The sequence below is a fragment of the Pyrus communis genome, chromosome 15 (assembly GCF_041283825.1).
Source record: "Pyrus communis isolate YQ-2024b chromosome 15, ASM4128382v1, whole genome shotgun sequence".
Lineage (NCBI taxonomy): Eukaryota > Viridiplantae > Streptophyta > Magnoliopsida > Rosales > Rosaceae > Pyrus > Pyrus communis.
In genome coordinates, this window is record NC_142579.1 from 33,486,751 (window position 1) to 33,510,802 (window position 24,052).

Consider the following 24,052-nt stretch of genomic DNA (forward strand, 5'->3'; position numbering starts at 1 on the left):
GAAAAATTATGTTAAATAAGGATCAAAATGACAAAAATATCCTCAATTTAAAACAATTGGCCAAAATGATTTGACAAAAAGTGTATTTCTATCATTTTATTCTTATTTTATAAAGATTTTTCATGGAATGATCAAAATGATTAATGATGAACAATCTCAGAGACCATTTCTATTGATTTCAAATCTTATCGACCAAAGTGAAGAGTTATGCAAAGTTCAAGAACTATTTTAACTAAAAAGCCTTTAAATTATTAATGAAAGAATTCAATTATCATCTAGTTTACAAAATATAATTTTTATATATGATTTACTACCTTTTTTTTTCGAAGAAAGCATGGTGTCAAACTTTTTAGACTTTGGACCTTGCAGTTTTCAGCAGTAAGTGATAATATGTAAATTGGGACATAAAGATTTAGGACCTTCTTACTTTTAATTGAATTATATGATTGATTTGAAATACCGTTATTTCCGTTACAATCATAATCCAAATCTTCTACTTACAAAGCCGGAGATGCCAAAATGGCTTATGAACGAGATATAACAGTGAGAACGAGGGTCCTCTTTGTGAAGATCCTGGGAATTCTCAAATTATGTTCGTTTATCGTACATTGTGCAGTCAATTTTTTTTCAGATACTATTCATATTTAATTTTAAATGATTTATGACCATAAATGTCTAATAAACAGACACGATTTGAGAATATTCAGAATTCTCACAATGAGGATCCGAAAACAATGAGGATCTGAAGAGGATTCACATTCTCAATGTGAAACCCAAAAGAAGAATAAAATCATGTCGTCAAACCTTGATGAAGCATCTCCGACTAGACATTTTCCTTGTTTTTTCATACGTCCTGATCAAAATTCCAACTTGTACCAGATCGCGACACGTGGAAAAATCATCTACATCTCCCCCACCGTTGGTCAGTGTAGGCCGCGCCCATCTGGAACCAAAAATCTTGGGGTGTCCTGTGTAGGGTTTAATACTGCCTCTATCGCCTCCATCGCCTCTTCTCTTTCGCAGAAGCCTTCAAAAAGCTCTCTGCTTCTCCCAAATCCCCACAAATATTTCCGCTATTAGAACCCTAATTTCTAATTCCAGAGAGAGAAATTCAATACGCGTAGAACAAAAATCGCAACTTTCTCTGCAAAATCGCAACTTTTTGGGCTTCGGGAATGGCCGACGCTTTGGTGCAAACGGCGGAGCTCCAAATCCAATCGGAGGGCTTTGCGGATTTAATGCCCGAATCGAAAACCGGGGCGAATCCTCTTCAGAGGCGTATCGAGTTCCACCGAGCGAGGAAGCCCTGCAATGGCCTTAACACCAGTGGCGGTGACTTTAGGCTCGAGACCTTGAACCCCGGAAGCAGCAACAACGGCGGTAGCAGCTCTAATCAGGGTCAGTCGAGTTTGAGTGCTAAGAAAACGGATCGGTCCGAGTTTTTGGAGAACGGGTTGGATCCGGAGCTCAGCTTTGGCATCACCTTCCGGAGAATTGTGAGTCAAAGTGTTGCCTTTGATCGCTTTCTTCTCTAACTTCCATTCACTATTACTTATATGTTTGGTTGGTCGTGATGATGTTTCTTTCTTTTGCTTAGTTAAATGGAATCATTTCGCATTTTTCGATTCGGGCTTGTTATATGTTTTGTTTAGATGAATTCAGAGTTTTGTTGCTTGGCTTCTTATGTCAAATCGATTTTCGGTTGAATTTGTTTTTTCTTTCAATTGTTTCATAGTCAATATTCTGTTATGTGATGGTTTGGTGGTAATACTATTGCTGCATTTGGTTGTTCTCCGAATATTCTTTTGGGTCCTAGTTGCATGACAGTGAAAATGGTTTGTGTAATTTTCAGGGTGCCGGTTTGAGGAATATGGGGAACACTTGTTATCTCAATTCAGTGTTGCAGTGTCTGACATATACTGAGCCTTTAGCTGCATACTTGCAAAGTGGAAAGCATCGAAATTCATGTAAGGACTCCTCCGAAAACCCTAGACTTGCCCTTAGTTTGGATGTGTTTGCAACAAGTTAATATAGACAAAAAAAATGTCACATATTTGTGTCTGTGTGTTTGCATGGAAGGAATTAACATAAACAAAAAAAGTGTCATAATATTCCATTTGTAAAGTGAGGGTAAGCCTGCGCACATATGTGCTTACATGTGCATGTGTGAAGAATGTTGAATTTATGTGCATAGCTAATTTGTTTGATTTTGTTTTTACAGGCCATATTGCTGGGTTTTGTGCTTTATGTGCCATCCAGAAGCACGTTAGTCTTGCTCTACAATCAACCGGGAGAATTTTGGTTCCAAAGGATCTAGTCATTAACTTACGATGTATCCTTGAAATGTTTTGTGGTGATATATTTCTGCCATATATAGTTGGACGTACTCATTGGACTCCCATGTTTGGCCACAGAACGTTCTCTTTTGTTGATGGAGTTCTTATTTATTCAACATGCTCGACAACCAAGTGTGTCAATAAAGAAGAAAAATAAAAATATTCAATTATTTTTTTTTAAATTCTTCTATGAATGAATTTTTTCTATTTTTATAGTTTACAGTCAAAGTTGATTTTTAATAAGCATTAAAAAAAATTTCTTAGGGGGATAACTAATACCCAAATGATCTGATTGGAGCAAGTTTAAGGGAGTGTTCATCAAGAAGTTTCTTGTCTTCCCCATTCCAATTTTGCATTTTCATAAGGTTAAGATCAGGGTCAGTTTATAAGTGTTGTATTGGGTCTATTTTTGTTGTTTCTATGCTTGAAGTTGGAATCCTTGACAAATGATAAGGCATATCTCGAACTTTCACCAAGTCTAGACAGGAGGATGCACATGAATACATGGTAAACTTGCTGGAATCCATGCATAAATGCTGTTTACCTTCTGGTGTGCCAAGCGAATCCCCAAGTGCCTACGAGAAGAGCTTGGTACACAAGATTTTTGGCGGTCGCCTTCGAAGCCAGGTAAAAATTGTAATGGTAGACTTTGTGGTTTTTGAGATACTGTAGTGAATGGGAGTTTATTTTTTTTGGTAAACAGGTAAGGATTTTAAGTATTTACTTGATATTTCGTAACCCGATTTGTTGTTATCTATTCAGGTCAAATGTTTGCAGTGCTCCTATTGCTCCAACAAGTTTGACCCGTTCTTAGATTTAAGTCTTGAAATATTCAACGCAGATTCCTTGCAAAAAGCACTTGCAAAATTTACTGCCTCAGAACAGTTAGATGGAGGGGAAAGGCAATATCAGTGCCAACGATGCAATCAGAAAGTTCGGGCTCTTAAACAGATGACTGTTCAAAAGCCTCCTTATGTACTTACCATCCATTTGAAGCGATTTCGTGCACATGAACCTGGACGAAAAATTGACAGACATGTAAAATTTGGCCCTACATTGGATTTGAAGCCATTTGTTAGTGGTTCCTACGTAAGTATTCAAGCATTTTTAGCCATGCAAGCTTTACTTCTAAATTTTTTCTTCATTTGACGAATGAACCAATTTAAAAGAAACATTGTGGCATTTGATGTGCAAGTCACTGATTCTGTTTACCTGATTTTATTTCATATTTCATAATCTTGCCCAATTCTTGTTGAAAACTGTATCTTAATTTTGGTCCTTTTTGCTGAAAAAGGTTAAATTTGGAATTAGAATCTGGACAATTAGGTTTATGACTGGGGTAACACATTAAAGGAAGCCAAAAGTTATATGTTGCTGATTTGATTATGTTTTGTGCCATTCACATCATGGTTTTGTATTCTAATCCTGTTTTACATTCTACTTGACAGGAAGGGGATTTGAAATATACTCTCTATGGGGTTCTTGTTCATTGTGGGGCTACCACCTATTCTGGCCATTATTATTGCTATGTTCGCACATCAAGTGGCATGTGGTACTCTCTTGATGACAACCAGGTGAGTTGATAATTTACATATCACTGTTCCTCATAATACTTAACAATTTGGATTGTCCAAGTCGGTGTAACCCAACTTTATGGATCTTAGATGTGCCATGTCAACAAACTGATTATGATCATTTGCTGCTGAAAGTTTCCCTTTGGATGAGTTATTAGAAGTAACAAAGGATAAAAATGGTGGGATTTTGGAAAGATGAGATTGATCCCCGAACTTACTTGTTTGGTTAAGCAATCAAGTGTGGTAGGATTCATTTAAAGAACTTAATACAACATGTTTGGCCTGTGCCCTTGGTCCAGGGTATTGGGTCCTGAACCTTGGTCTGGTGTTCCCCCAGAAATTGACATATTCCCTTTCTATGGTTCCCAACCACTTTTCAAATGGGATTGCAAATCCCTTTTATAAGTCCCTTGTCCAAAGATGTACTGAGTTTTTATCTTTGAATGACTCTGATTGGATGGGTATACTTGATATATGAGAAAGAAATGCTAGTACCATATTTGAGGGACAGGGCAGCAGTAAATCCACAATCTTTAAATTGCATATGAAATGAAAAAAAGTAATCAAGGTTTCTTACAAGTTTGCACAACTATGATGCAACAGGTATACCAAGTTAGTGAGAGGATTGTTTTAGAACAGAAGGCTTACATGTTGTTTTATGTCCGCGATAGAAGAAATATAATACCAAGGAAGCCTGTTGAAGTTGCTCGAAAGGAGAATTTCAATGCAAATGGTGCTGGATTAAAAACTCGTTGCACTAACAACCAAGGCTTCAAAGGACCGGTTCAGAATGTTTCTGTTGAGGGCAGATCAAGTGGTCCATCCTCATCTATCGTTATGACGCAAAAATCAACTATAGTTCCACCTATGGTGCCCCTTTTGAAGGAAGCATCAACTAACTGCCAGACAGTGGCAGGAAATATGGTGCCTATGAAGGAGCCTGTTTCGGAGTCTTCTCCATCTTTATCAAAAGACTTGCTGAAAGGGTTTTCCATTCCAAGCCGCAGCAGTGGTGGTGCTTCTGAATCTAAAAATGCGGCAGAAAATATGGTGTGTGTGAAGGAACCTGTTTTAGATTCTTCTTCATCATTACCAAAGGATTCATTGAAAGGGATTTCCATTCCAATTCCCACATTGGGAAAAGACATGCTACCATCACCTCCAACTAGAAATGGTGGCACTTCGGATCCTGAAAATGCCACAGCTGCAAAAGCTGAGGGCAATAAAACTGACCTTAATGGGAGAGGAAGGTCAGTTGAAAACAGTGGTGTTTCCAGTGTCATAGCACCCAATGTCAAGGACCCTGAAAGCCTTGAGGCTGCTAAACCCATACTAGATGAGACCCCTCATAATGTAAGTGGATGCAACATATCTTCTATACACTTTGATGTCTCTAGTTTTACCTACTTGATATTTTACTTTTGTTTGGTGCTTGAGTTTTTAACTTGTTTATGCATCTAGAAGAATCTTGTATCCTCTAAGGGAGACTTGAGTACGGCATCCGGAGTTCCTAGCGGTATGAAAAAGGAGGGAATTCACACTGTAAAATCATCAGATCAACCAAGCTCTAAAATTAGTCAGGTATTTTTTTTTTTTCTTTTTTTTTTGTATTTTTTATGCATTTTATGATAGGTTGTGTTGTCATGATTTAACTTCTTTTATATTTTAGGTTGGAAGTTTTACCAATGGAAGTGCTGCTTGTAATGTTTTGGGTGAGAAGACTAGTGATTCAGGCCAAAAAGTATTAATTAATGAGTCAGCAAAATTGTCTGGCTCCTCATTAATTGTGACATATGGATCGATGCTTGTGAAATCTTCTGATTGCAAACGCCATAGAAAATTGAAAAAGAAGCAGCTGAAGTCTAAGGTTGCATCCATGCAGTTACGACCTAGCTTACTTTCCCGGGCGGTCTTAAGCGTACAGAAGAAGAAAAAACACAAAAGGAGTAAGCACCCATCTTCAGATACCAGTAGCCTTCTTAAGAAACACGTTATGGACAATTCTTGCTTATCTGATATGGGGCCGTCTACATCTGAGCAAACCCAGTCAATTCCCTTGGTTTCTACTCCTTCTAAGCAAAAGTCTAAGAGGAAGGGGACCAAATCTGGCTTAAAAAAGGATGCAGATGGAACTGATAAAAAGCAGGAAATGAAATCTCATGGTCATTCTTTAATGGCTGCCAATAAGGGTGAGTTTAGAGAAAGTGTTGGTCAGAATGGTACAGTGCTTGCAAGTGATAAAAGACTACAAATTGGTAATGTCTCTAGCTCTTGCTCAAAAGAAAATCTGCGGGAGACCGGGGAAAATGATACCCCACACAATTGTAAAAGAGACAGAATGCAAAATGGAGGGATTGGTGTGCTGAACCGAGGTCTTGACGAGACAATGGGTGAGTATATTATCTAGGACTCTGCCCTCCTGACCATATATATCCATGGTTGCTGGTAGTTTTGTAGTATTTGCATATATTCCATGCCGTTATGTAGTCATGCATGTGTTACCTTTACAATTGCAATGCCTTCTGCATTTACATCTATGCTGATTGGCAAGTTGAGCTTCACTGCTACCCAATTGATCTGTTAGTTTTGAATGCTGGATAAGCCTTTATTACTTTTTTGTTTTTTGTTTTTTGTTTTGTTTGTTCTTTCTTCTGTCTTTTAGAAAATATGAACAAGAAGCCCATTGAAACTGATGTTACCTAATGTTATTGTGGTTATAATTTCCTGATTGCATCTCTCAAAAAAATATGTTGGTTGCAGTTGCACGTTGGGATGGAATAGAATTGCCTCCTCCTCGTATTGTAGAATCAAGCCGTGCAAAGAGTGTCAGCATTGGTTATATACCTGACGAATGGTGAGTTTGGAATCCCTTGCATGTCACATTAGTTTAGATCAGCATGAATTTTCACCAGTTAACGCATTACATATAAAATCTTCTGACAAGTTGTGGAATGTTTAATTGATACAGGGATGAAGAATATGATCGCGGAAAGAGAAAGAAGGTAAGGCAACCCAAAGAAACATTTGGCGGACCAAATCCATTCCAAAAGATTGCAACCCAGAGATTGCAGATGAAAAAGACAAAGGCAGACAGGTATGGTTCTGGAAATCACCCCCTCCGGATATGACAGAATAAGTCAAACTTGTATGGACAGATTGTTGGTTTGCTGTAGATGTTGAGAGAAATTGTAATACGGGGCGATTATTTGTGTTGCGTTTGGAGTGGAGAGGAAGAGAGCTCAGAGCAGGTGAACTGTATCTTACTGCTGTGAGGAGAATTTATCATGGACGGATAATTGTATTAGCTGAAGGATTACGTGTTTTCGGTCTTTCCGAGATACACTAAGCTTTTTGTTTTGCTATAAATCTATTTTTGGTTGACTATAAACAATCAGTATAACTTTTGAGGGTTGTGTTCTATTGTGATGTATGGAATTCTGGGTACTTTGTAAGATCTTAAATTTTTCATCTTTCAGTGATCATCGTAAAATTTCGATGACATCTCTATACTTTGCATGGGTGCAACTCTTAGGAGAGTATCTAAGTGTGTAACGGGGGTATATCTTCCTCTCTCTCTCATGATGAGAAAGTCCGAGAGAGGAAAATATCTCCGGTTACACCCGAGATTTTTCCAACTCACGCTATGCCCTCGCGGCTTCGTGGAGAAGCAACACAACAGTGACAGCATTATTGTCCGAGGAGTGGTTTGGTATTGCTGTACTTTGAAAGAAAGTTGTTTCTGCTGTGCTGTGAGAATAAGTAGCTGTGAAATAAAACAGCAGAGTGTTTGGTAAACTTTTTTGTAAAAGTGTTTTTGAAAAAAATAAGCAGTATTATAGTGTTTGGTAAATTTTTATGTAAAATATATGTGAAAAAAGCTGGTTTTTCAAAGTTGGGTTTTGCAGCTTCTTGTTTATGGTTTTTTTTCATCCAAAATTGTGAAAAAAAACTGAAGCTGAATGTTTATCAAACACAAAAACAGCTCCCAGTTTTTTTTTATACCAGTTTTTTTCAGAATCACCTTAATATCAAACCAGACCTAAGTCTGCAGCTGGCAAATTGGCAATATCATGAAACCAAATGTTATGGGGGGTTGGTCGTTTCAATTATCGTTAGTCCTTGTGCGTGTCGGTGGATTTTTTATTACTCCTCACCTTAATCCCCCCTCAATCAGTGCAAATTATTACGACTTGATGCAATCTTCCTCCATTTTCTTTCTTGTCGGGTCTTGGCGTGCTCCCGATCTGCTCAACTCTCACTTATACAATGCCGTCTTATCAATCTTACGGGCGGATTTGAAACGTCGGTATAGAAAACACTTAAGTTCGTAAATGCTTCATGGAGCAAGTGTCTTTTTCACAACAACGCTAATGCTGATCACTTGGAGAATCTCCATCTCTATACAACTCAATATAGATCTCCGATTGGAGATGCTTTTAGCACATCGGTCTATTGATATATCTCTTCATTTGTAAGTGAGAGATCTTATATTCAATTCTCGTAAAAAACGATTTTGGACCAAACTATTATGGATAGATCATGTGAGTCATAGTTGAATCTTTCACCCTTTAGTGAAGATAACACCGTATGCATCCAAAAACACTCATAAAATTCTCTATTAAATAAATCACAAGCGATATCGTCTAAGATTTTGACAAAGTGGGCATTTTCCCATGTGCAAACACGTACCTACATAATTACTTAATTTGATTTGTTGTTTTCTTTCTCCACTAGGACAAGGGTCGTCGTCTAAACTTGTCAAAGCCCTCATGTGCTTTGAGTTTGATCGATGCAAAGGTGTCTAAATCAGCATGACAACATTAATTATATTCTATTAACTTTCATTATTCAGTCACACCCCAAGCCAAATCCTCAAAGGAACGAAATATACAGAGAAACAAGGCACGGATTAGTTTACTCAATCATCAACACCATTACAGCTGTTTTTTTAACTCTAATCATGTGATTAACCCACCCCTAATTAAACGAGAGAGACTTACTTATACCGGTACGCCACTATTTCAATATTCTAAGTTAGTACTGGCTAAAATATGTGAAGGTTAAAACATAAGAAGTCGCTTAGTAATTTGGAATATTACTACAGTAGAGTGTTTAAAATTCCTCTCCAAATAAACAGTTGAGATGCTTGATTCTTGATGGGAGTGATCATAGTCCCTTGAATCTTACTAAGAGACTAGACCCACCATTAAGTATAATTAATGGTGATGATGGTTTAGGGGGTAAATCACTTGTTTAAGTGAAATGAGTGGGGCTCATAATCTCATTGGGATAACCTTTTTGAAGTGCATATGTTTAAGTCAACAAAACGCTACATCACACCAACCATTTCTAGCTAATCCATTGAAATATATTCCGCCTAACACCGCCCCCGCCCCCACTCCCCACCCGCCACCAAATTACGGAGTATGATTCTCTTCTCTTATAATTTACGTCTTTTTCTTTTCTTTTTTATGTGAACGGTTATGATTAAGTCACAATATGTTGATTTTTTCAATAGAAACAAAAAGACAAAAATCAAAATGTGAGAGGAAAAGAGAGAAAAAGAGAGAATGTGAGAGAAGAGAATTTTACTCTGAAAATTACATACTTCCCTTCATTTGATCAACTTGTAACATTGTTTAAGGGCAAATCATGAGTTCATATTTAAGTTATTTAAAGTGAAAATCAATACATTTAAATGTCAAAGGAAAAGTTGTATGAACTGATTGTCCATCATGCTTTACGGAAAGTTGGGGAAAGGGTCATAATTTCTCGTGGATAATGTGTTACACATACCTGTTTTCACTTATCACATATTCTTTATAATTTTCGGTCTTCAGATTGAATGATTTCAAGAAGATCGATGACAAAAAAATTAACAATGTAATGTAACAAGAAAAAGCAAGTGTGGGAATAGCACTAGCACTGTCCGTTCTATTTTGATTAAAAACAAAAACAAAAAATTTTGTTTTCAAAGGATTGATACTTTTCAAAATGAAAAACTAACGTCTATACGCTATTAAAAGTAAAACCGGTATAAGACCGAATAAGGCAAAATACATGTGTTCGTATTTTTGTCAAATTATTCTACGAATAATGTAATCGAACACTTCTACTCAAGTTTTTATGTGTAGAAACAAATAATTACCACATAGTGTATAAGAACACTACATAATACACTATTAATTGGCAGTATTCTAATCAGAACACTATTAAAAGATGGTGATTAGCTTCTATAGTAGCAAATTGCCAATTTCTAATTGGAATTCAATCAAATAAAGATATCAACCAACTTTTAATTAGAGAAGAAGAATGGATGATGAAAAAAAAAAACAACACTCCATGAAGAACATCACTGAATTCCCACCAACATAAAGTTGTCATCAACCCAAATCCTAGATATTTAATTCCCTCCATTAAAACTCCTGTCTACCCCCTTCTTCTTTCCCACTAACAGATTTTTTAGTGTGTCCAGAACACATAGTAGAACGCCACGTATCATTGTACAATTGAAAGAATTATTTTTTTATTTCTTTCTAGCGTGTCTCCAATTGTATAATAACATGCGATGTTGCGTTCTATGTTCCGACACATTGAAAAATCTCTCATTCCCAATATACCCTCCTTCCCCTTCCTCTCCCTCCCTCTCTCCTCACGGTGTCCTTGTTTTCATTTCATTTAAAATCACATGACAGCCTCCTTTGTTTGTTTGTTTTAAACGATATATATGCAGCAAAAACTAGAGCCTTCTCCTCCTCCTCCTCCTGCTCCTGCTGCTCACATATTCTACTTCTCCACACATACAGACAAAATTGCTTCTTTTTTTGTTGTTTGTTTCTGCAGGATTTCATGGTCATGGACCTGCAAAACCACCAAAGGTGAGCTCACATTCCCCCACTCTCCAAACCCCAGAAAACCGTCAACTCTTTGAGAACCCAATAAGTTTGTTATTTGCATGTGCTGCTTCACCCATTGGCTTATTTTCCCAGTGCTTTAGTGGGGGTTTTCTTAGGAGGATAACAAGGACCGCAAACCCAACAAAATCCTGCATGTAAGTTCTTGTTTTTTTTTTTGGGAGTTTTAGCCTAATAATCTTCTCTTCTTCAAAACCCAAAACCCACTCTTTTACACTGTGCAGTGGATTTAATGGAGCTGCAGATTCCCCAAGCAAGTGCTTCTGAGATGGACCCAGAACCATTTATGTTACTGCAATGCTGCTTCTGAAGTTCTAGAGTGGGAAAGTGATAGAGAGAGAAAGAAGGGTTTAAACTTTCTCACGCCCTTTTCTCTGCTGCACTATTTTTCCAAATGGGTTATATTTTCTTTGCTTCTCTATTAGTTTTTTCCCTGCTTTTTAATCCATTAGCTTCCCAACAGCCCAACACAGATGGGTTCTTTGTCTCTGAGTTTTTGAAAAAATTGGGTTCTTTTTCCTCATCTTCTTCTTCCAATCTCTACAACTTTTCTGCACCTGTTTGCTCGTGGAAAGGAGTTTTCTGTGAATCCAACAATGTTATCGGATTTGAGGCTTCCGGTTTGGAGCTCTCCGGTCCGATTCCGGACACAACCATCGGAAAGCTCACAAAGCTCCAATCTTTAAACCTTAGCAGCAACAAAATCACCAGTCTGCCTTCGGATTTGTGGAGCCTAGGTTCTCTCAAGCACCTTATTCTCTCCAACAACCGGATTTCCGGGTCGTTGCCTAACAACGTTGGCAACTTCGGTCTGCTCGAAACCCTCGACGTTTCCAACAACAATTTCTCTGGTGAGATTCCTGCAGATATAAGCTCACTTGCCAGTCTGCGAGTTCTTAAGCTCAATGGAAATTCGTTTGAGAAGAGCATCCCATCAGGAATTTTGAGTTGTCAGTCTCTGGTTTGGATTGACCTTTCGTCGAATCGGTTAAACGGTTCTCTTCCAGATGGATTTGGTGCTGCATTGCCTAAGCTCCAAGTATTGAACCTTGCTGGGAATGGGATTCAAGGCCGGGACTCCGATTTTTCGGAGATGAATTCCATTACTTCTCTGAACATTTCAGGAAATGTGTTTCAGGGTTCAGTGATGGGAGTGTTTAAGGAGCTGCTGGAGGTGGCAGACCTGAGCAGGAATCGGTTTGAAGGCCACGTTTCAAAGGTACAATTCAATGCTAGCTACAATTGGTCTCGTTTGGTTTATTTAGATTTGTCTGAGAATCAGCTTGGTGGAGAAATTTTACTTGATTGGATTCAATCCCAGAATCTCAAACACCTTAATCTAGCCCACAATAATTTTACAAGGCAGGAATTCCGGAGAAATGTGAAAACTTTTTCGGGTTTGGAGTACCTGAACTTGTCGAAAACTATTCTTACGGGTCGTATTCCTGCTGAAATTTCCCAGCTGAGTAACTTGAACACACTTGATCTTTCTGAAAACCATCTCATAGGCAGAATCCCATTGCTGAGTTTGAGAAATCTCCAAGTTTTTGATGTTTCTAACAACAATTTAAGCGGAGAGATCCCTGCATCGCTCTTGGGGAAACTCCCTTGGATGGAGAGGTTCAACTTCTCTTACAATAACTTGACACTTTGTGCTTCTGAAATTTCCAAAGCAACCCTCCAAGCATCTTTCTTTGGTTCAACAAACAGCTGCCCCATTGCAGCAAAACCAGACCTTTTTAGAGCACGATCCAATAAGGCTAGGCAGCAAAAGGGACTAAAGCTTGCTTTGGTTTTGACCTTCTCAATGGTATGCCTGCTTGCTGGTTTGCTGTTTCTAGCAGTTGGTTGCAGAAGGAAAACCAGAATGTGGGAGGTAAAACAAACCTCACACAAGGAAGAGCAAAATGTATCAGGCCCCTTTTCCTTCCAGACCGATTCAACAACATGGGTTGCGGATGTTAAGCAAGCAAATTCAGTACCTGTAGTGATTTTCGGGAAGCCATTGTTGAATTTCACATTCTCAGACCTCTTATCTGCAACTTCGAACTTTGATCGAGGAACCCTTTTGGCTGAAGGGAAATTTGGGCCAGTTTATAGAGGATTTCTACCGGGTGGAATCCATGTAGCAGTGAAAGTTTTGGTCCATGGTTCTACAATGACAGACCAGGAAGCTGCAAGGGAGTTTGAGTATCTCGGTCGAATCAAACACCCTAATCTTGCTCCATTGACTGGATATTGCTTGGCTGGGGACCAAAGGATTGCTATCTATGACTACATGGAGAACGGGAATCTACAGAATTTGCTTCATGACTTGCCGCTCGGGGTACTGCAAACAACAGAGGATTGGAGCACAGATACTTGGGAACAGGAAGACAACAATGACATTCAAAATGTTGGTTCTGAAGGGTTGTTAACATCGTGGAGGTTCCGTCACAAGATTGCACTTGGCACTGCCAGAGCACTGGCATTTCTACACCACGGTTGCTCACCTCCGATTATTCATAGAGACGTTAAAGCTAGTAGTGTCTATCTGGATTATAACTTAGAGCCTAGATTATCTGATTTTGGTCTGGCTAAGATTTTTGGCAGTGGCCTAGATGAAGAGATCTCTCAAGGGTCACCAGGGTATGTGCCACCAGAGTTTTCTCAGTCCGAGTATGATTCTCCAACACCAAAATCTGATGTGTATTGCTTTGGAGTTGTTCTTTTTGAGTTGATTACTTCGAAGAAGCCATTTGGCGATGACTATCCAGAGGAGAAGGATGCGACCTTGGTGAGCTGGGTTAGAGGATTGATTAGAAAGAACAAAGGGTCGAGCGCTATTGATCCAAAAATTCGTGACACAGGACCAGATGACCAAATGGAGGAGGCCCTGAAGATTGGATATCTGTGCACAGCTGACCTTCCCTCAAAGCGACCAAGCATGCATCAGATTGTCGGACTTCTTAAAGATATCGAGCAAACAGGTAACTAATGAAGAACAAATTGAGCTGAAAAAAAGGAATATGTGAGTGTTTTTGGTTTAGCTTTTGTTTTCCTACTTATTAGCTTGTTCTTGTTGGCTGTTATAGTCGGTTCTTTTTTTCCGCCTTGAGAAATTGTACAGTAGCCATGGAAATTCTGTTTGGAATTTTGATGTCGTGCACTCGCTCTTTCCTTTCGTTTCTCATTGCTGGTGACATGAAATGGAAGTTTAATGTATATTGTATACAAAGGAGTTTGATTTAATCAGATGTTGCAGTATCCTTATCAGAATTTCTTAACTTGGTTCTATAAGAAGCCTTGTAGACTAAACTCTAAAGCAAAACTAGTTCCTTCGATGTGAGATCTTTCGTATTAGTTATGAACTTATGATTTGTGTTTCTCTCATCTGCCGTGAACATTGATGGTGAATTCATTCCATTGTCTGTCCGATATGCTACTGTCTGTCAGTATTATATGCACACGAACAGGATGCTTGTAGCGGTAGGGAGCCTAGCGGTGGTTAGTCAGAGACTCACAGACGAGCCAGGAGAGCTAGCTCGTTCTGGCACTCGCAGTAATGTCCTGGACCACCTTATCCACCGTCAACCATCGATGGTTAAACCAAAAGCAAAATTTACAGGCTGTGTATGTATATAGTACGTCCCTACACATTAAAACTACTTGTGCTTGTTAACACGGGATGTCCATCAACATATACGAAAATCGCGTACTTTCCCTCGGTGCCAAACTGCAGCTTCGTGAGTGTTGTTACCGGATCAGATGTTACTGTTTACAATGGACAGTTACTCCGTCAAATGGGTCTAAATTTTAAGACTAGTTTGGGAGATAGGCCAAATCACACTCATTTAGGACTTTTCGTTCAGGAAGAATTGGAAGCAGCATGGCATGCATGCCAAGTTGCCAGTTGCCAAGTGCCAACCCCGTCATAATAACTTGCAAAGGATCGCATGTTTCTTCATAAAACAAAATGCGAATGATTCATGCTTAGTAACCACTACAGGATGACCTAATAGTTGGAAACGAATTTCAAATCCATATTCTACACGGCATGTTTTGGATTAGATTTTTTATGCTGGTGAATCACACGATAGTGACCAGAAGAGGCTGAAATGTCTATGTGAGTCTCTCAACTCCCGAGAAGATGGACTACCGTGACAAAGCCACTAGTGGGTCCCTTTAAAAAAAAATATTTGATTCATGCTTTAGTAGATAGACTAATTCACACTCAATTAACCGCACTATGTGCAAACATGCATGAGAACCAATTCAATTTTTCAACAAAGTGGTCCACAATTAACAATATATTAAGGATTTAATTTCAAAGTTTTTCTTTTCTTTTCCTGAGACAACGACATTAGGGGTGGAGGTTGAGCTAAGCCACAAAATGGGCAGTAGTAATTGTGTCGAACTTGTCATTTATTGGAGCCGAATTTAAAACATCTCACTTACAAGCAAACATAACATGAATACCGCTAGAACGTAGTGTCAATGGCTCAAAGTAGTTTTAGTTTTTTTATAGGCTTTGGTTTTTATGTTTTAGTTTTAGTTTTAGTTTTAGTTTTAGTTTTTTTCTGAGCAAGGGAATGGTCCCTTGCAGTCACTCCACGTGAAGATGCAATATCAAATATAACACAAGTGGTCCTCCGCCGCAGAGAGAGACACCAAATAAATCACATATATTCATGATTGATATATCTTCTAATTAGCAGAAGTACATCGAACTGTGATATCTTGTTTTAATGATACAATATTACGTGTAAATTTTTGTCCTTTATGATAGTATCATTAACATAGAACGCCATGCCACAATGGCATCCGTAGCATAATTATACACAATTTATCCCTTTCATTTACACCTTTTTGCATAACCTTTCCATCTCTAAAACCCTAAGCCTCAAACTCATGGTGGAATGGAATGGTATATGAAAGAATTCATAATGATGATGAAGTATTTTGTCATCGAATTTAGGTTTAATCTACATTGTTTTCCCATTTCTTTAACATGGTCGGTCCAATGCATACCAATCATTATAGAAGTTTTACTCGTATTTGGCGTTATGAATGTTTTGTATTTCGATGTCTTTTGAAATTAAATCGAAGAACCAATTGTTTTTTCGAAATTATATTGCTCGGGCATTGTAATTAATTTTATTCAATAAATTATTATATCTCTTATTTTCAAAAATTCTTTGGTCAAAGAAAAAGAAAATATTCTGGAATAATATGGGAGCTAAGCAAATATGGCATTTTTGTATGGTTAACTAATTGGTTTTGTTCGTCGGAACAATTGATGGGCCCATGAAGAGTTGTAATGGGCATTTGATTCTGTAGTGCGGTCCAAGTCCAACACGGCATCCTTTAAAAGAGGAGAGACGTGAACCGTTTAGAGTGACCTATTTATATTTATAAGATGATTTATGGCGCCGATGAACCACAAATAGTTGGCAGTGGAGGCATCATTACGAGTTTTCTTGGCTTCTAGATTAGTACTGTTGTGTGGCGAACCCGAGAGCTCGGTTTTTAGTTTGAATAAAGCATCGTAATCCTTCTTTTACTACTGGATCATCAGTTCGTGATTTTTTATTTATTATGTATAATTATGAATAAGTATTAATATGGAAGACACGAAAAAGTCAACCAAGTGGGTTTTTAGTTCAACTGTGATAAGAAATGTGGTGAATTTAATAGTGATAAAATATTCCGCCACTATGCGGCATATTCTACTATTTTGCAACAATTTGATGGCGAGAGAAATTATATCAAGTAAATAAATTTAACTTTTATTTATATGATATTTTTCTGTATGATTAATTGCAATTTCAGTAAAACTTATGGACCGCAAACAATTATACTATTAAAAGACATTCAATAAATGCGAACAATTTACTGTTGATACTCCTATTTAAAAAATATGCAGTTAACCGTAATAAAAATTATAAGTATTTAGTCGTGAACAATTTGTTGTTGATACTCATATTTAAAAAATATGCCGTTATAAGTATTTAGTCGTATCATTTATTTAGTTTATTTATCTGTATGAAAACACATAAAGTTTTTATTAGCATCCCATATATTGAATGCACCTCACATAAAATATTATTTATATACTCTAATACAAAAAGACTATTTAGGCCCCATAAAATTATGAATACACCTCCAAATCATTTTTAGTGTATATTATTTTCTTCAAGCTCTCGAAACCACTCTCATCCGCTATTGAACTCAACGACATAATTCAATGCAATGTCATTTATCACATATCAGTTTATGTTTATAATATTTCATTCGATTGACTAAAATCTCTACGGAGAAAATTGAACGGGTTTATTTTTGATATAGTGGAGTTTACTGTTGTCTGTTGGGCATATACAAAAAATAAATATTGAAAACCTCATGAACCAACTTAGGGCGACTTGTCATAACCCTCACATTATTGCTTCTTACTCGAGCCAATAGAAGTAATAGTCTTCAATGTGATGGCTTGATGATGATGGACAGTTCCGAAATTCTCTTGAACAATCTTTTGAATTCACTTGCTAAGATTGCAAGGGCTATATTCTATTTTTAGCAAAACTTGGTTTGCATTCTATGCTTTTGATCCAATTTCTTCAAATATGAAATTTAAAATCCCTAATTGATAGAAAACTAAACACTCAATTGACATAAACCCAGATGTTGATAAAGAGTTTGAGTGTTAGGTGTATATTGAGAGTGTGGGTGTGAGGGTTGTATTGGAAAAAAATGTGGGGTGCATTAAGATAAATTTTAATTCAAAAAGTAAAAGTAAGGTTTATCAAGTATGTGTGGTGTAGTCAACAAAATATGAGGTGTGAATAAAACAAAGGAAAACTAATGAAAATATTTTGAAAACTTTTAGTTTTAATGACAATGACAAAATAAAGGGTAAAATGAATAGTACCATGATTGACTTTTTAGTGTAAAAATGTTGTTTTTCGTTAAAGTGAACAGTACTGTGAATTTTTCGTTAAAACTCCCATAAATCAATCCAAACATATATTTATGATTCATTTTAAAAAATAAAATAAGAAAATTGATGAGAAAAAAATAATAAAAAAGAAAGGGATGGATAACCTCCTCTTTCTTATATTCTATTTGGATAAGTTTATAACAGATCCAACGGTAGAGGATCGATCTGACTAACCATGGTTAACAGATGACCTAGAAGCCTTGGAATATAGAGCCGGTTGCAGTCCCAAAACCAGAAGTCGCCCTCTTTCGTTGTTTTAGCAGAAACAAAGAGAAAACCCAAGAGGGACAGAGAAGCTCGCTCATCAAGTTCGGAGGCAGAGAGATGTCGGACGAGGAGCACCAGTTCGAATCCAAGGCCGACGCCGGCGCATCTAAGACCTATCCCCAGCAGGCTGGTACCATCCGCAAGAATGGCTACATCGTCATCAAGGCCAGACCTTGCAAGGTTTAGTTCTTCCCTAATTTTTCGAATTCGAGATGCAATTTTTCCGGGTTTTTAGGTCAATATTCATCTGGGTTTTGTGGTTTCGCCAGATCTTTGTTGGGGTTTCGAGTTTTGATTGAATATGTTTGCTTTGCTGTGTATTTTGTTGATTTGGTTTTGGTATTTGATTATTCATGATCTCATTGTTGTGTTGTTACTGGTGTTGATGTTGTCGAATCGGAGAGGATTGCAATTTCGTTGTTGGGAGTTTAGTGTTTTTTAATTTGTTGTTGTTACTGTTTGGCTCTCATGCTGGGTACTCAGAGGGAGTAGTCAGTAACGAATCTTCTGGACGCAATCGATTTATCACTTAGCACACATAGTAGTATTGCGCATTCGTTTGCTACAATTATTAATACTGGCAATTAAATCCATGGCATCTTTGTTTAGGTCTAGATTTGTTGTGTTGGGGCTTAGCACAAACGCACACACTCAATACACGATTACAACTGGTCCTTATTGAGATCTAAAGTTTTTGTGCTGTAAATTGAACCGTAAATCCCAATTTTTCTTATCTGACCAACTGATAAAACCGAAGTTCTATTGCTCATCATTCTTGTATATCATTTCTATGTGAAGGATTCATTTGATTAATCCATTCTCAGTTAGAATCATGTTTGCTCTCATTACAGGTTGTTGAAGTCTCCACCTCCAAAACTGGAAAGCACGGTCACGCTAAGTGTCACTTTGTTGCAATTGATATTTTCAATGGAAAGAAGCTTGAAGATATTGTTCCTTCGTCCCACAATTGTGATGTAATTGCTTTCTCTAAATTTGTCTATCGTGAAATTGTGTATCTTTGTACGTGTTGTATTTCTTGGTTTTAAGTTGGATCATTCATTCTCCGCTTATTTATCATTGCTTTTTCAGGTTCCCCATGTGAACCGTACTGACTACCAGCTGATTGATATCTCTGAGGATGGCTTTGTAAGTATTCTTGACTATTAGTTCCAAGTATGTCATCAGAAATTTTGATTGTTATGTGAATTTATGTGCGCTTCAATGGTAATGATGATACCAAAAGAAGCAAACTCGTGCACATTAAGACAGTAGAATCATCTATTATTTGAGATTTTGAAGCATGAATTTATATTTGGGAGTTTCATGATAATTTTCTTCTCTGTTTGTGTTATGTTAACGGTTATATATTTCTTGTGACATGCATTTCTTCCATTTTGTTTGCTCTAACTGGAGTTTGACATGTTGTAGGTGAGTCTTTTGACTGAAAATGGGCATTTCTTCCATTTTGTTTGCTCTAACTGGAGTTTGACATGTTGTAGGTGAGTCTTTTGACTGAAAATGGAAACACCAAGGATGATCTGAGGCTTCCCACTGACGACAGTCTGCTTACCCAGGTATCTATCTCATCAAGAAAAAAAAAAAAAAAAAACTCATTTACCGTAGGTGGTTTATTGTAATTTGTATCTCTTTTCTTCGTATTCGACTAAAGCTTTTCATTTTCTGTTTTTTTTTTTAGATCAAGGACGGGTTTAATGATGGAAAGGATCTTGTGGTGACTGTCATGTCTGCCATGGGTGAGGAGCAGATCTGTGCCCTCAAGGACATTGGTCCGAAGAATTAAGCACGATGCTGTAGCGGTAGCTCTAGCTGATGGCAAGACGTTCTTTGCTTTTACTTTTTTTTTTTTTTGGTGGAACCATGTTATCTGTGCAATGGACCTTTATTTTAAATGGTGTTTTATCTTGCCAAGCTTGTAAAAGTGATGACGCAAAGAAGATTTATAGCTGCCGGATCCCTTGGCAAATGGAGCTTGCTGCATATCTATGAAACTATTTCTCTGGTTTTTTTTCCGACAAAAGAAAGATATTTTTATGTTTAATCATTGTTAAGGTTTATGTTCCAGTGTTTCGGATGCTTTGTTTTGTTTGCTGATGCTACACATGTTGAATCGTTGTTACTGTCATCCTTTTTTTCTTCGCAAGAGTTGAATTTCTGTTTCACTGACAATTTTATGACATCACGGTTCGTGCTTATTTTCGCTCATTGTGGATTGACGTATAGTGCGACTTATTAGATATATTGGGATCATATGGATGCAGACACTAGATTGATGCTCGCGATTACGATTGTCGAGAAGAATCCTTTGCAAACGCTGATACATGTAGTCCGATTTTTCAAACAATCTTCACCGTTTATTTTTCGGATACCTAGTCCCGGCCTGTTTAAGTAAAATTATGAGACAAAAGCAGAGCTATACATTTAAAAAGTATATCCTTATATCATTGGGAAGGAATATGTATGATAACCAAGCAATTCACTACGTTAGGATATGATAAACATATAAACCCAAATGAACCAGAAAACAGAATATCAAGAGGAATTTCTACTTGAAGATGCAGAGGAACTACCATAGATGTAGCAGCCAAAGCCCCAAAATGTAACAATCAGAGAGAGGATCTTCAACCCGCTCATCGGGTCGTTTAACAATATGACAGCTGCAATGCTGGTGAGGGGAACCCTTACTGCGTTCAGCACACCGGCGAGAACGGTGGAAGATAAGAAAAGCACAGCAGTAGCCCCTAATACCCCTAACTGGAAACTGATGACACTCCAAATGAGAACAAGGTAATAAGCAGACTTACCGCCCTTGAAACTTCCGGCCTCGTTTTTCATTCCCTGAAAGTCCTTATTCACGATTACTCCGATAGTGGTGAACACGAAAGCAAAGAAAGAAACCATGACTTGCTGCTCCAACACAACATGGAAGGACCTTCTACCAAGTAGCTTCACGAAAACCCGCTCTGAAAGAGCGAAAATAAGCCCGTGGAGTGCTGATCCTAAAATATCCCACACAAATCCCAGAATGTATTGCTTATCAGTTACATTTCCATATCTGTCTGAATCTGAATCCAGTGCAATGATGGTCATAGCAGCTGTAATGATAAAAATAGCGTTTACTATCGCTGCATTAAGTTTGTTGTTCACAAGTAGGTGCCCGAATAATGCAGAAAATACTAGAGATGATGATGCGAGAAGAGAAGCGGTAGATGCTGGAAGGTAAGCATATGCATAAGCATACATGAGATTGTCAGCGGCGCTTAGTAGACCTAGCACAATATAAGAAACAGTAAGTTTTATATTCAGGGGAGTAGGGGTCGTTTTGCAGACGAAGTACGTAGGCAATAAGATTAAAGCAGTCACAGGCCACCCTGCTACGGCAACCCATGAAATGATCCACTTGCTAGTGCCTCCATTGGCATAATACACACGAGAAAGAAGACTCGATGCAGGAAACGCTATAAGCATGCCCCCACTGCCAAGGACAAGGAGAATCCAATGCGAGATTGGCTTGCTTTTGTATGCTTCCTGAGCCCTTGTCTCAAAGGCAGAAACCCGGCCCCATAATGAAAGGGGAGGTTTTGGTGATTCCTCCTCCATTCTTTCCCCTGACATGAATTCACGATCATGAGAATTAACGCGTACTAAACTCATTAAACGACAATCAAGGAATTCACACAGTGAAAAACTCAATCAAAACTTCATTAAAAAAGGGGGATGAAATCTTGCATCCAAACTTAAATCTTGGGATTTTAGTCCCCACAGAATGTACATGCTTGTAATCCTTTAAACCATGCAAAAACCATCGTTTCAAACTTTCAAATTAACCACATCTCTTTCTGTTCCATGAAAAGGAAGATTACTCGCTGCGATAAATATATGCAGTGAATGGACAACACTGAATCTACCATGAAAGTGATTATGCCACACAGATGTAGAGAAACAAGAGAAATGAGGGTGGAGGGGAAAATGTAATAGGAGAGTAGAGAAACGAACAAGCGAAATGAAATGGTTATCAGACGGACCCTCAAGTTTGAATGTTCAATAACCAAGTTCACGCGACGCCTATCTCCTGAGGCCAAACCGAACTCAAAAAGAAATTAGGAACCAAAACCAAAAGCAAATTACATCCAAACAATCTTTCTGCAGACTGCAGTAAAGAAACCAAATACAATACCTATACCAAACAAAATCTCTACACAAAAATTCAAAGCAAACCAACTAAAATTTACAGGAATAAACCCGATTTCCGAGCTTATGCGCATCCATAAAACGAAAGCCTTCTCGTCTTGTATTCTTTTAATCTACAACCATGGCAGGTGGTTCTAAAGCAGAAAACATACTAGTTGAAGCAGCTGATTCCACTGCAGGAGCAGAAAGAGGCCTACCCTTTACTCAATTTCAAGCTGTTCAGCTGAAAGATTTGAACTTTGGAGAACCAAATATAACTCCAAATTTGGGTAATTTCCACTCAGCAATTTACATACTTTCTTCACAGTAATTAGCCTATTTCTAGTCAATCCAATTCCAATTCTCTTTAAGTTTTACACACACAAACAAAATGAAATTTTTGATTAAATTATTTAATTTCGGTCATGCATTTTTCCCAGCAACCAATCAAACACCAAATCGAACATAATATATTTTTTTTAAAAACCAGAAAAAAATGAAGTAAAAATGGAGTGATTAGCGACTGACCCGACTGTAGCAGCGGCTGCATTAGGTACGATTCACAGCCAGGACCATGCATATCGCATACCCTTGATTCTGGGATAGGTTGGAAATTGAAATGGCGTACGATTTGTATTCTGAATTCTGACCCCTTGTGAGCTGTGAAGGAATATCTTCTACTATATAATTTGTTTTATTATATATTTGATTGGACAACGAAAGGCCACGTGTTTGGATTCAGCCCTTCATTCATCGTTTATACAATGAAGGAATATTTTATATCTTAACGTCAATTCTCATACGAATATTTTAATAAATTGTATAAAAAATATAAAATGTTAGAGAATCCATGAGTCTCAGTTTTTAGAAAGCGTACTTAGCATTCCTAGTAAACTAACCCCAAAATTTGCTAGCCCACGTGCCCACCTAAAAAGGAAAGTCACATGAAATGATCTGAATTTTTGAGGAAAATTTCAGTTTCCCCCTCCCTCACCAACCATTCCCTCTCCCCACATGCTTATTCAGCACCCAGTGCCAAGCCGGGCATTTGTCAGCGTTTCATTGAGTTGTGTCCATTCACGTTTAACTTGCATATCTAATACTGATTTCGTAGCCCCTTTGTCTCCTCTCATCCTCGTCGCGTGAACCATTTGAAGAACCGTTCATCTCTCGAACCCGAAGTTGGAAAAGGAGTCGAGAGCATCTTCAATTGACATGATGAGGGTGATAGCGAGAGTTCTATTGTCTACACCATCAATGTGGTGTCTCGTGTTTATAATATTATTGGCACATAATATTGTGGTTGTTTTCTACTCATGCCGTGAAAATTACTCTCGTTAAATAGTCGTGGTTTGATTCCCTCTTGGATCAAACTAAGATTTACATGGGAGGGCGTGGTGGAGTGCCGGGTTGATGCCCTAGTCTCCCTGAAATTTAAGCCACACAGGTGGAACCTATTGAAGGCGGAGAAGAAGGGCACCTCCAGGCCCGCCCAGCCCCCTGATACCATCTTTTGTGCTTATTAGTTTAAGTTTAGGCTCGCTCTGTACCTTATTTGTTTGCAACAAATAAGTTAGTAATCTTAATTTTTAATCTACACGATTTGAAATTCAAAGTGGAGAAAAAATTGTGTTGGGGACCTGGGGTACCCCAACCAAAAGCATGAGTTGTCTCTATATTTTATCCCCACCTAATTTCACGCAGCGTGAGAGCTGTCATAATCATACAACCTTTATGAAATTATTTTGGTAGTGAACTCATAAGTACATTATGATCATTACATTAATAATGTGTGAA

The 24,052-nt window shown here is 37.9% G+C and overlaps 4 protein-coding genes across 5 annotated transcripts; 3 read left to right on the forward strand and 1 right to left on the reverse strand.

Moving 5' to 3' along the window:
* Positions 1–935: 935 nt before the first annotated feature.
* LOC137736085 (ubiquitin carboxyl-terminal hydrolase 23) lies at positions 936–7,317 on the forward strand. 2 transcript variants are annotated; one of them, XM_068475422.2, is made up of 11 exons: positions 936–1,496; positions 1,853–1,967; positions 2,222–2,332; positions 2,791–2,963; positions 3,099–3,425; positions 3,785–3,910; positions 4,514–5,263; positions 5,372–5,491; positions 5,580–6,300; positions 6,671–6,764; positions 6,879–7,317. In XM_068475422.2, the coding sequence occupies exons 1-11, from the start codon at positions 1,176–1,178 to the stop codon at positions 7,036–7,038; spliced, it is 3,018 nt and encodes a 1,005-aa protein (XP_068331523.2). In that variant the 5' UTR covers positions 936–1,175; the 3' UTR covers positions 7,039–7,317. The 2 variants fall into 2 exon arrangements, with proteins under 2 accessions (XP_068331523.2, XP_068331527.2); XM_068475426.2 differs by having other exon boundaries at positions 5,375–5,491.
* A 3,258-nt stretch (positions 7,318–10,575) lies between these two features.
* On the forward strand, positions 10,576–14,082 carry LOC137746867 (Leucine-rich repeat protein kinase family protein). Its single transcript, XM_088686388.1, has 3 exons — positions 10,576–10,788; positions 10,900–10,961; positions 11,049–14,082. Exon 3 carries the CDS (start codon positions 11,219–11,221, stop codon positions 13,799–13,801), a length of 2,583 nt encoding a protein of 860 aa, XP_088542514.1. The 5' UTR covers positions 10,576–10,788; positions 10,900–10,961; positions 11,049–11,218; the 3' UTR covers positions 13,802–14,082.
* A 3,885-nt stretch (positions 14,083–17,967) lies between these two features.
* Positions 17,968–20,142, forward strand: LOC137708880 (eukaryotic translation initiation factor 5A-2). The gene is made up of 5 exons (XM_068448044.2): positions 17,968–18,247; positions 18,919–19,041; positions 19,157–19,213; positions 19,567–19,641; positions 19,764–20,142. The coding sequence occupies exons 1-5, from the start codon at positions 18,125–18,127 to the stop codon at positions 19,866–19,868; spliced, it is 483 nt and encodes a 160-aa protein (XP_068304145.1). The 5' UTR covers positions 17,968–18,124; the 3' UTR covers positions 19,869–20,142.
* A 359-nt stretch (positions 20,143–20,501) lies between these two features.
* PUP5 (purine permease 5) lies at positions 20,502–22,936 on the reverse strand. The gene is made up of 2 exons (XM_068448033.2): positions 22,784–22,936; positions 20,502–21,693 (listed from the first exon to the last, which is right to left on the reverse strand). Exons 1-2 carry the CDS (start codon positions 22,833–22,835, stop codon positions 20,618–20,620), a joined length of 1,128 nt encoding a protein of 375 aa, XP_068304134.2. The 5' UTR covers positions 22,836–22,936; the 3' UTR covers positions 20,502–20,617.
* Between the last annotated feature and the right edge of the window lie 1,116 nt (positions 22,937–24,052).

Excerpts from the sequence above, each read along its gene's own strand:
- LOC137746867 (XM_088686388.1), top strand. The coding sequence starts at position 11,219 with ATGGGTTATATTTTCTTTGCTTCTCTATTAGTTTTTTCCCTGCTTTTT.
- LOC137736085 (XM_068475422.2), top strand. The coding sequence starts at position 1,176 with ATGGCCGACGCTTTGGTGCAAACGGCGGAGCTCCAAATCCAATCGGAG. Across the intron at positions 3,911-4,513 it reads ACTCTCTTGATGACAACCAG|GTATACCAAGTTAGTGAGAG; the intron begins GTGAGTTGATAA and ends ATGATGCAACAG. Across the intron at positions 6,765-6,878 it reads GGTTATATACCTGACGAATG|GGATGAAGAATATGATCGCG; the intron begins GTGAGTTTGGAA and ends TAATTGATACAG.
- PUP5 (XM_068448033.2), bottom strand. The coding sequence starts at position 22,835 with ATGCATGGTCCTGGCTGTGAATCGTACCTAATGCAGCCGCTGCTACAG. Across the intron at positions 21,694-22,783 it reads GCAGCCGCTGCTACAGTCGG|GGGAAAGAATGGAGGAGGAA; the intron begins GTCAGTCGCTAA and ends AATTCATGTCAG.
- LOC137708880 (XM_068448044.2), top strand. The coding sequence starts at position 18,125 with ATGTCGGACGAGGAGCACCAGTTCGAATCCAAGGCCGACGCCGGCGCA. Across the intron at positions 19,042-19,156 it reads CTTCGTCCCACAATTGTGAT|GTTCCCCATGTGAACCGTAC; the intron begins GTAATTGCTTTC and ends TTGCTTTTTCAG. Across the intron at positions 19,214-19,566 it reads ATATCTCTGAGGATGGCTTT|GTGAGTCTTTTGACTGAAAA; the intron begins GTAAGTATTCTT and ends GACATGTTGTAG.